The 12,037-nt window shown below is 41.3% G+C and overlaps 1 protein-coding gene across 8 annotated transcripts in view; it reads left to right on the top strand.

The window, feature by feature from the left end:
* The window catches only part of CLOCK (clock circadian regulator), a 119,089-nt gene extending 108,740 nt beyond the window's left edge, over positions 1–10,349 (top strand). For all 8 annotated transcript variants that reach the window (XM_059721750.1, XM_059721749.1, XM_059721754.1 and 5 more), the window contains one exon: positions 4,443–10,349. In XM_059721750.1, coding sequence (XP_059577733.1) covers positions 4,443–4,643 — 201 coding nt within the window. In that variant the 3' untranslated portion in view covers positions 4,644–10,349. The remainder of the gene's footprint in view (positions 1–4,442) is intronic.
* Positions 10,350–12,037: the final 1,688 nt, after the last annotated feature.

Below are 12,037 nucleotides of genomic sequence, written 5' to 3'. Positions count from 1 at the left end.
CCCCACTCCATAGTACCCAAGCTGCCTGCTGCTGCCTCCACCACCCACACGCTGTCATTTCCCATCCCCAGTGACAGTAAGGGGGAGTGGCGAATTTGGTGGTGTAGGGGGTGAGAGAGAGTAGCATGGAGGGCACTGCAAGATGGGGAGACACTGGAGAAAGGGATCAGTGGCATGGCACAGGGCATAAGAGGAATGCAGTTGGAACTGGACTTTCCCAGACTGGATCCAGGTGTTGGGTGCTGACCTCTGGTCTAAGGAAGTTTGGATGAGGGTATAACCTACCATTAGAGCAAACAGTGTGGTAGCAGCAAATGTTATATTTCATATTTTGAGTAGGCAGGTGGAGGATTACTTAGGTGGGGGTGAGCTAAATGGAAGCTGAGAGGGACAGGACAAGGGAAGGGAGTGAGTAAAAGGGACAGGTATGGAGTTGAAAAACTTCTGATGGAGAGAGTTGGCAAAGCCAAGCCAATCAGCACAAGGTAGAGAAAGTTTTGTCCAAGCAGTCAAGCTCTGCAGATCCTGCCTCTGGCTGCTTCTGCAGGTGCTCCTACTAACTTGAAGTCTCTGGCTAGAAACTCTGTACTTCTTTCCTCCAACGCCACATGGTGAGACAGTGTAATGAGATACTATCTGGGCCATGGTGTCCCTTGTACAGGTCTTAGTTCACTGTGATGCCCATTTCCCCCTTTGGTTGCTCATGCAGGTGCTCCACATCAACCTGTTGCATGGATCCTGCTTATACTATAGTAAAAATGCTTGCATGACATTGAGTAAAGAGGAGTGACACTATTTGAAAGCAGCCTGATTTTTCCTTCTGGTTCCTATGACATCCTGTAGGGCAGCAGAGGGTGAAAGTCTCATGAATACAAAAGTGCTAGCTTAGGAGGCAGCACTCCAGCTTACACATTATCCTCTCTGGTATTGTTGACCTTCAGGAGCACACACTGCACATTCCACTCTCTTTACTCATAAGGCAATCACTCTCCTTTTCTCAGAGGAGAGGGAGAAGAGAAGCTGTTTCAAAAGGGAAAGACAACAAAATCCAAGGGCGCACAAGAACTTTACAATAAACTTAAAGCCTCTTCACCTCTCCCTCTTTCCCCCCCCCCCCAAAAAAAAAAAAATATGTACCAGAAGTTACAGAAACCAAAAAGAACTGAGGGCAGAGGGAGAAGATATAGAATGCATTAATACAAGGAGAGACAATGAGAACTGCAGAACTAGTGTACTGCAACGTATGGCACACAGAAAGGGTTGAACAAGGTAGCAGGAAGTAGAAAAGGAGATATGTCAGTTACCATCTCAGTAAAGGAGAACCTCCTTCAAGTAAAGGTTGTGTTAAAGATGTGCAAACTGGCCTCTGCTGAACCAGAGAATCTGTTTGAACTTTAAACTTTATGTTCCCTAAAGGAAGATAAATCCCTAAATAGTTTTTGTTCATACTGCTACAGAATCATAGTAGGATTTGAAGGGACCTCAACCCCCTACTCAAAGCAGGACCATCCCTAACTGTCTCATCCCAGCCAAGGCTTTGTTTACCTAGGTCTTAAAAACCTCCAGAGATGGAGGTTCCTCAGCCTCTCTGAATAATCTGTTCCAGTGCTTTACTACCCTTCTAGTGAGAGGTTTTTTTCTAATACCTAATCTAAAAACTTCTCTTGCTGCAATGTGAGACTATTGCTCTTTGTTGTGTCATCTGCCACCACTGAAAACAGTCTAGCACCATCCTCTTCATAACCCCCCTTCAGGTACTTAAAGGCTGCTATTAAATTCCCCCCTCAGTCTTCTTTTCTCTGGACTAAATAAGCCCAGTTCCCTCAGCCTGTCCCCATAAGTCATGTGTCCCGACCCTCTAACCATTTTTGTTGCCCTCTACTGGACTCTCCAATTTGTTCACATCCATTCTGTAGTGGGGGAGCCAAACTGGACACGGTACTCCAGATGTGGCTTCACCAGTGCCGAATAGAGGGAAAGAATCACTTCTCTCGATCTGCTGGCAACACTCCTACCAATGCAGCCCAGTATGCTGTTAGCCTTATTGGCAACAAGGACACACTGCTGGCTCATATTCAGCTTATGGTCCACTGTAACCCCCACATCCTTTTCTGCAGAGCTGCTGCTTAAGCAATTGGTCCCCATCCTGTACTGGTGCAAAGGATTGTTCCATTCTAAGTGCAGGACTTTGCACTTGTCCTTATCGAACCTCAAGAGATTTTTGGTCCAATCCTCCAATTTGTCAAGGTCTCTCTGAATCGTAGCCCTACCCTCCAGTGTATCTACTACTTCCCTTATCAGTGATACAGGAATGATAAAATAAGAAATCAAGTACACGAAGCACTGAATTAAAGTTGACAGATTCCTTTAGCATCACAGTTAAAGTTGTATTCTTGTAAAACCCTTCATTTACTATCAGCATTTATCCCTTCAAACTACAGTCCTTATCTTTTCAATGACAGAGGCAGGAACCCTCCTCAGGGCAAATATGTTTGCATTCATGTAATTCAGGAGAATATATTTATGGTTCAGTGTAAAACTAGTCATAAATTTTAATTGAATAATTTTGTTGTTAGGATTTTGATTTACTGAAACTTCATGGGAATGCACCAGTATCAATTAAATGTCCAGTAGGAAAGATTTCTCAGATACTGGGTGGGATTTCTGATCAGAGAGAGAGAGAGAACAGCTGGTGGCCTGGCAACTAGGTCCATAAAAAGAGAGAGCATTCTTGGTCTGAATTGAGCAGAATAGGTATTTGAACTTGGACCTTTCACCTGCCAGGTAAATATCCCAGTCATTAAACTTTGGGTGTTAAATTTATCTTGTGTCCTGGGATGGATCTGGACCGCAAGATTCCTCATGGGCTGAATTTGGCTTGAAGTGGCAGCAGACTGCCTAGGGAGAGGCACACAAATGGCAGTGGGCCAGGCAGCTGCATTGCAACAGGGAACCGTATTGCACAGCCTTGCTCACCTCTCCCAGATGCCCACACTGCCAAATTCCCTATCCTGGTGGGACAGATGGAGCAGCTTTGCAGGCTAGATTCAGCCTGTAGGCTGTATACTCAACATCCCTGCACTACAGGGTTGGCTGGTGGGTGCTCCCCACTTCAACCTCAAAAAGAGCTGCACTGTTGAATGGGCTCCCTTGTAATTCTGCAGCCATAGCATTTTAATAAGTAGTTTATCTCTTGCTGCCCAGTTGCAGTCATGAATCCAGATTTTCAAATGTCCTCACCTATGAGTGGATGTGATGTTTCATCGCTTTTCTTCAATAAATATAACACCACCTTATGTTGGGAATGTGGCAAATTATAACCAGGGTAATTTGCTACTTGAAGTAAAATAATAGGAGAGCACTTTGAGGGAGACTGCACAGGATTTCTTTTCCTTTCTAAAACACGTGTCCTGCCAGGTTAGTGTTCTACCTTTCACTTCTTAATTTAGCTTTCTCAGTTTGGTCTGGACCAAATCCCCAAGTCTTCCCATGTGCATTATTTCCAAGAACATAGGACATGCCATACAGGGTAAAACCAATGGTCCATCTAGCCTAGTATTCTATCTCTGACAATGGCAGAAGTGGATGCTATATGGAGAGAGCATCGAACTGGGTATCGCTGGGACAGCACTTCGCAACCTGTGGGTCGCAACCCAAAAGTGGGTCATGAGAATATATGAAAGGGTCATGAACAAACTTTAAAAATGGATTCTCTTTAAAAGGAGAAAATGTGGGAAACCCTGGCTTTTCCCTTGCAGGTTGGCAGAGTTCCAGCCTGGAAGGGGCTGGCTGCTTGGGCCCCACTCCACCACCCCCAGCCCCACACACTGCAGAGCTGAAGCCTAGGGGTACAAAAAAAGGTTGAGAACCACTGCTCTAGAGCAGAGCAAAATGGCAGATCCAGCCCTTCCATTTCCCAGAAGCCACTGCCCACATCACTGCGGCTGGCTTCCATGGATACACCCCAGGAGGGAGGGAGCTGTGACGGTATGGGGCCAGGGTTTCCACAGCAATGCTGGCAGGGTGCACGGCATTGCAGGGAGCTGCTCTAGGGCTGGGATTTGGATCTTGAAGCAGTGGCAGCGTGGTCTGGAGCCCAGAGCCACAATTTGCTGGCTGCATGCTCCTGCCTGGCACCCACCATTCTGAGCTACATGGACACATTAAATATTGAGCCCTAGCATTCTGTGCTCCATTTTAATGAGGATGAATTGTCACTGGTATGAGAGAGAAATTAAGTACAGTTGTTCCACAGTTATTCAAATCAAAATATGCATACGCTTTGGAAGCTAGGTATTTTATTACAAAGGCATCTTCACTTTGTTCAGTTGTAAGTGAATATATGGAGAGTCTGATGTTTCACCTCACATGAGAGATTTAAAATATAATTAGCCTCGTGTACTTGGAGCAGCAGGAAATAATGCTGTATTTCTGTGTTTTAGACATCCAGGTTACTTCATGGAAACCAATCAGCTCAGCTCATTCTTTCTGCTGCTTTCCCACTACAACAGAGCACTTTTACTCAGTCTCACCACCCGCAGCATCAATCGCAGCAGCAGCCACCGCAGCAACAGCAGCAGCAGCAACTTTCGAGACATAGAACTGACACCATGACTGATCCTTCCAAAATTCAGCCACAGTAGCACGAGGCTCTGCTTCTTCTGGAAGCAAACTGCAGGGAGGGGCTGCTCCATAAACAGTTGCACTGATGATAGTAGAGGTAGAAGTCTGAAGGCTTTATAAAATACAGTATTGAGAGCTCTGCTTCTAACTTCTGGAATCTGTTTGCAGAAGATAATATTGCAAGATGCTGTTGAGGTACCTTAGGTAAAAGAAGATGGCAAGGACAAGGCCAACTTTGACAGTGTTTTAGTTGCCCCAATGTCTGTGGTGTTTTAAAGGATGTGCTGCCATGTTTAACTTGTCCAGATCCAGTCACAAACCCTAAGTGAACTGAAAGGGCACTAAAAATGTTGGTATTTTTTATCAGTCCTGTAAATGTATCAAGTGTTACAATGGCCATGCTGTTGCTGTAGCAGTTGTTTGAATTTACTTACAATAATGCTACACAAACAGTCCAAAAGACATGACATTTTTTTCAGATTATTATGGGACAGTAAATATTTTCAAAATGTTGTGTGGAGTCAAATTCTCTATTGTACAGATGCTGTAAAATATTGTGTATATGTCTGCATAAAAGGAGAGAGAGCAAAATATTTTATATGATGCATGAAAAAAGTAATCTGTTATTTGTAGGTTTGAATACATTTCCCTAAATTCTCACACCATGCTCAGACTAATATTTTTCTCTGTTCTATTCTTTGTTTACAACATGATGCATCAATTTTCACTCTTAGTATGGGCACAAGTCTCTTGTTTGTGCTTTGTCTGTGATGTCACGGTTTGTTCGGTGAGGTATAGTGTGCTGGTTCGTTGACTTTTGGGGGTTAAATTATTGATGAAACTGTTTGAACTGACAGTCATGTTTCAGGGTTCAAAACGTTCAGATCCGTAAATATCATCCATCATTTCATAATTATACATTGTTTTTATTGAAAAATAGGAATTTGCACTGCTTTACTGTGGATGGTTTGGAATTTTACTCCCCAAAGCTATCTTTTGATATAGTTCATAGTTGGAAATATTTATGTAAAAGGTTTAAAAAAACTATATGAAAGTAATTTTCAAGAATGTTTCAGTTATAGAAGTAATTTGCACAAAAATATATTTACATTTAATAATGTTTTAGGCACTTTTTAATCACCTTCTCTGTGGTGAGAATTGTAACTTGTTAAAATATGTTGGAATCTTTTTATTCTCCTTTCAAAATTAGACCTTTCTTTAGTCAGAACTGATTCAGGGTCATTTTAAAAACAAAACAAAAAAAAAACCAACAAAAAACCCATAGTGCCTTGATTTTAATTCAGGTGATAACATTGAACATCTTGATTATGTTGTCTTGAATCTGTAACCATTTACAGTTTTGAAGTCTTGGTACATTGTCAACAAAACCTGTGTCTCTGCTGCATAGCTGTTTCTCTATAGTATTAATTTATACAAGCATTTGAACAATCGTCTGAGTTGAGATCCTGAACATTTTTTAAAAGAGTGGAACACCATTCAAATGCTAATCTGGAACAGATATATGATTTAACTTGTAAGTGTTCGAATAGTAAAGAGCACCACTCTCTAGTGCCTCCATAAAAGAGATTATTCATTTAGGGAGAACATAATCTGAGTTTTTTCAAAGAGATTAACTTTAATTGGAAATTGATAGGAAAATAGGTATTTAGGATTGCACAGGTTAATACTATCAGAATATTGATATAAAAGGGATACCACTGAACTAAGACTTCAGAAGGCAAACCTCACTTTATAAAGATGATAAAAAGTTCCAACAAATGATGTACTATTTTTAAATCAGTGCTCAGTAGATTTTATGGTACTAGATTTTGAAAACTACAGCTGCATAGCAAAATGAATATATACAAAGATGGACCTAGCGGTTTAAAAAATAAAAATTAAAGCATAATAATGAAAAGTAATATTAAAGAGGGAAAGGTTTTAGAGTCGAGCTGAATTACGTCTGAGTATTAGGGAGGAGTTGTATGAATGTAACCAAATAGTGGTGGAATATTTCATATTAGGAAGCTTGATTGTATTATTGAATGAACAAAGGTCACTGAAAGGTAATATGAGGCTAGCGAATATTGGCCTACTTTCTCAAGATAGTCTTGCCTTCTCCACTGTATCCTGTTATCAGATTCTTCTTCTCTCCAGGTTCCCCTGCCACAGCACAGCATCCCAAAATCACAAAGCAAGTTTAAGATTGGGTCCTGGAGAATCACTGTGGAAAAGGGAGAAGAGTATAAGGAATGAATAACCAAAGAGAATTGCATTGGTTTCTGCTCCGAAAAGCTGCTTGAACCCAGGAGCAAGGAACAGATACCAATATTAAACATATCAAGGTTGCTTTCTAGCTCACGCTAGCAGTTTCTGTAATTCCCTGAGCCAGCCTTGTTGTCAGAAACTTTTGGTTTTTAAGTTTTAGAAAAGTAAGTCTTCACTGACTTGTATTTTTATTTCAGACTGTTTTCTTAACCCTGCTAAACCATTCCACTTGTGTCCAGAATTAGGCTTTGTTGACTAGAGGTCTCAGCTATCAAGATTTTATGTAGCAGAAAATAGAAATGTTAGACAGGTTTTCAGTCTGACAATAATAAAATGGCACTAAAGAAGGAAACTGGGGGAGTTTGAATTGTAATGGTAACACAAGCCGTTAAACTGCAATACTTGCAGATACAGAACACAATTAGGACAGCTGAAGTGTGTTTTGGGGGTGTAGGTTGTTGCCACATTGGTCTAAGGACAGGCAGACAAGGTTCTTCAGGTGCAACCACCCTTCTTCAGGCATAGGGAAAGTTTAGTATGTAGCATTTCAAATCCTTCAACTCCCCAAAATTCTTTGGTGCATTACTATACATCAGATGATAAAAAGGCTACCTGAGATCTGTATGAGAGGTTGGTTATAACAAGGCTGTTGGCAGAGTACTACAATGCTACGTACTTTAATTGAGAAGCCTTCCATAACCTCCGAGAGAGGTCAACCAAAAAAACAAACAAACAAAAAAACCCTATGCTTTCCTTGTTAGCTAAAAGAGGAAGGGGCAATAATCTAACTGGAAAATTATTGCATAAGTTTGACAAGTTTCTATCACAGTTCAGGCAAACTTTAAAGACAAAGAAATTGGTATTTCACCAAGCTTGAATATGATTGATAAGGCCTTGTTTAAATCGCAGGCACAGCTCATGGTGCAGTGGCTCCTTTAATCTTGCAGCTTCCGTCCTTCCCCGCCCCAGTCCCTCCCTCCTCCCCGTGAGCCTCCCACCACATTGCTTGCTCTTGATGGCCGGGAGGCAAAACTGTTTTTTTTAAATATGCTGCAATTCTTGCCTCCTGGTCAGGAGTAAGCAGCAGGGCCAACAGGGCACATCGACCAATTGGAGTGGGGGATATGTGAGGGGAACTCCAAGACTAAAGGAGTTGCTGTGCTGTGAGCTGGGCCTGTGATATAAACCAGGCCCTAATGATTGATGTGAACAATTTATTTTGCTTCACAGCTTGCTACTAAAAATTTGCACTAGAAAAAAAACTTACTAGAGGCAATTGCAAAATGCCTAACAACCTGGAGAAGGGAGAGAGGTAGAGTGGGCCTTCAGCCTCTCTTTTCTAATCCAAGATCTTTTTGCCTAACTCATGCATAGTCACACATCTATGGTTTGTGACCTCCCGTTAGTTCCAGTAATTATAAAGGTATGATACCACAGGCTCCAGAGCATACATAATGTCACAGAATAATTCTGGCAGGAGGGAAGAAGCTGGTTAAGAAAAGATTGTGTGTTTATGGGCAAATATCATGGTGATGTATGAGGAAGCAAGAAAAATACAGCATGGTTTTTTAATGGTATTTTGGAGTGAATTAAAATTTGCCTGGGTTGCGAGGATTCAAAGAAAAGTCTCAGAGAATTTCAGAGGGAAGAGAAATATAGCTATTTTTATATTATATTTAATATATATTATATTTGTATATAAATATGAAAAGATTCTAGTGAGAGCTGTCTGTATGCCTTCCATTTTACCAAGAAGTACACCTCCTGAAGCTATGACCCCAGGGCATCACCACCTTTTATAGGCTCTGTGCTTACTGCCAGTCTACATCCAAGTTAATGTTCCAACATTCTTTCAACAGCTAAGTCCCAATTCAGCAAGGGGCTAATGCTAAGACTGTGAGTTAGTCCCTTTAAGGCAACATTCACGCACACGCCCCTTGTTGAATAAGATCTTGAATTCTCACCAGGGCCCATGCAAGCAATTTTTCATGGGAAAAGACTGAAAAGACTCCAGGCCCAAGTTGCACATTTTGTTTTCTTTTTCTATAGTTTGGAATAATGATAAGCACTTTACTAAAAGTAACCATGTGGAAGGCAGTTTATTATTTTGGGCAATGGAGCTGTTCAGAGGTGCCCAAGGGGATCAGAATGTAGACAATTGTCAGACTAGGGACATTTCTGGAAAATGTTTCTCAGTAGTGATCCTTTGAGGCTCCAAGTGTAAGATTCAAGTGGCATCTAAAATTGGTTGGCTTTGTTTTAATGTGGCCAGGGGAAAGACTCCATGATTCCTAGCTTCCTTAGAGGAGATATTTTTCAAATTGCACAATTGTCTATGAGAGAGAAACCACGAAGAGACTCATTAGCCTGCTTAATAATTTTAAGTAGCCCTTAAGATTATAATTTTCATTAAAAAAAAAAAATGTGTAGAAGGTTTACAGATGTGGCCTTTTAAGACTGTTGCAGTCACCAGTTCTGAACTAGTTTGTATTTTTAGAGAACACAAGAATTTATGAGTATGTTAAAGGTTATGACACTGGGTAATGTCAGCGTGTTCTTGTTAGATTTGTAAGTTTCTCTGTTTGAAACCAGCTTGAAACAGGATACACTCACTTGAGTGTTGGGGAAGATGGTTATTTTCATTAAAAGACAGAGAGAGCCAAGTTTAGTACTGAATTTGCTTTATACTTATCCCCAATGGAAAAAGTTGGAGATAATTTGAAATGAATTGGGATAAAGACTTTTGTATGCAGTATATTTAAACTTGAATGTTGAACAGCTCATAGTAAATAAGGCAGACATTGAGATTTTTAAATTAAATTTTGTTGTCCATAATACTGTTTTGGGTAGTTTTTTTTTTCAATAACCTGATTTTAACACTACATTCCTTGTTTTTTTCTTTAATAAACAAGTAATTTACAGGCTCTGTTTGCTATGTTTCATGCTTTGTCATCTGCATGGGTTTTGCCAGCATGGTATGCTTTTATTCAAAGAAATTGTACCAGGGAGTAAAAAAAGAAGGAAAAAAAACACACAAAACAAAAACACTGTGTATGAACAAAATACTGTATTGCCTAATATGGAGACCCCAGCTAAGACTGAGAGGTGCTGCACTAATAGACAATCAATATGATGACTATTTATGAAAGACTTTTGGGAATGGTATTAAAAGAAGTAACTGCTTTGAAAGCAGTAGAAGGGTTTTTTAAAATAAGAAATGGGGTAAAATATTTATTTTAAAATATATCAATTAGATTGAATTTTGAGTTTTTAAGCAGTGTTGATTTCACAGTGTCTTGGATTTTGGTTTTGTATTTTTTAACTGGCATTAGATTTGTATATGTAGAAAACTAGTGCCGCTCATATTGACGTCAGGAAATGTAGAAACAGTTCCCTGGTGTTCATGTGACCATTACTAACTGTCATTTTTTAACTGAATAAATGTAACTCATTTGAAATCCTGCCTCTTGTAGCTTCCGAGGTTCTCAAAACTTCTAATTTTGTTTGGTGTCATTTTTCTTTAGAGGGTTGTAGTGCTGAAGTCTTATTTCCACGGATGTATCAAAGGAACTTCCTTTTGTAATCTTTTCTCACTCATCCAGGTAGGTAACAGTGGCCTTAAATCAAATGTGTGCATTGTACGTTTCTTGCTGCTCTGTACTTCCTTGTGAAACAGTGGCCTGTCATGAAGGATAGACACACTTCAGTGTTTCTTGCCTATTCTAATGTTTTCAGCCTGTATGCTTGGGGGCATATGAACTGTCTATGTTTTAATTAAAGAAACCTGATGTTTCAAATAGTGGTGCTATGGGGTCAGGCTCTGAGAAAAAGGACAAATTCTGCCCTCCTGGATCTAGCTGTCTCAGTGGTTCTCAACCTTTTTTGGACTCTGAGCACCCTCCATAACTTGTGACTTGAATGGCATCCAATTTCAAAAAAATATATACATTACAGTGCTTGCGCTTCTTGCAGAGGAGCTGGGCAGTGGAGGTGGGAGGTGGGGAATTATTCAAGGCAGGGACAAACCTGAGCCTGTGTGTACCTACTTAGCTTATCTGTTTAACTCCTCATGTCTTGTTTATCTCCTCACACCTCATGGTGCCTTTCAAAGGATCTGGCTGCACCCTGGTTGAGAAACACTGACATATATAATCTCAATGATGTGCTGGTGTGTGTCTGGATTAGTATCTGGAAACTGATCCAGGCACTGGTGTTTGAACAACATGTACAACATTGAATCTTTATGCTTCACTTCTACTCCAAGCATTTTTAAAGCAATTGTACACTCATTTAGCTGGGGCCTTATTTAGATCTATAAAACAAAATGTATAAATGGAGATCTGAGATAAAACAGCCCGACTAATATGTTGTAACTAAACAAACAGGGCCAGATCTTGCTCTCCTGTTAAAGTAAACGCAACTCATTTCCAAACCAACTCTGGAATTACAGGCGAATGAAAGGTGAATTTGGTCTGTCAGGTCCAATGCCAAAGTGGATTTGGTGACTGCACAGGCCCTATAATCAAGACACAGATCATAGGGGAAGTTGGTAACTATCTTAAAACGTGTTACATTTCTGGGTCAACAAGCTGTGACACCACTAATGGGATGGCACTATCAGATCTCTTCATGTTGGGAGCTAATTGTTAGAAATGAACCGATGTATTGGTCACATATCGGATTGGCATGGATAAAAGGAAAATAAACATTATCAGCAATTGGCCTTTTATGGCTGGTATAGCCAATTAATGTCACCAATACGTGTTGAGTGCATGTGCGCAGCTGCAGCATGCATGTGGCCGGGAATGCAGCCCAGCAGCTTGGAGAGCAGCATCCAGCCAGTAGGTCGGGGGGGGGAGGAGGGGGAAGGGGCTGGAGGGGACAGATGGAGGCCCCCATGGTGAGGGAGGGCGTGGGGCAGGGGCTGCCCTGCCAGGATGCTGAATGCTACCCCACCAGGTGTGGAGAAGAGCTTAGGGTGGCTCATCTGGGGGCAGGACTAGGAGCGGGGATGGCTCCCCACCACTGCATGCACTCCTGGGGGAGGCATGGGGGGGGCATATGCTCCCCCAGATTTATGCGTGGGGCAAGGGAAGACAGCCTGCTGAGGGCTCGGGGCCAGGGGCTGCACCAGTCTCTTCCTGCT

Source organism: Alligator mississippiensis, chromosome 2 (assembly GCF_030867095.1).
Source record: "Alligator mississippiensis isolate rAllMis1 chromosome 2, rAllMis1, whole genome shotgun sequence".
NCBI lineage: Eukaryota > Metazoa > Chordata > Crocodylia > Alligatoridae > Alligator > Alligator mississippiensis.
Note: the sequence above shows the minus strand (reverse complement) of the source record. Positions and strands in the feature narration are given on the sequence as shown.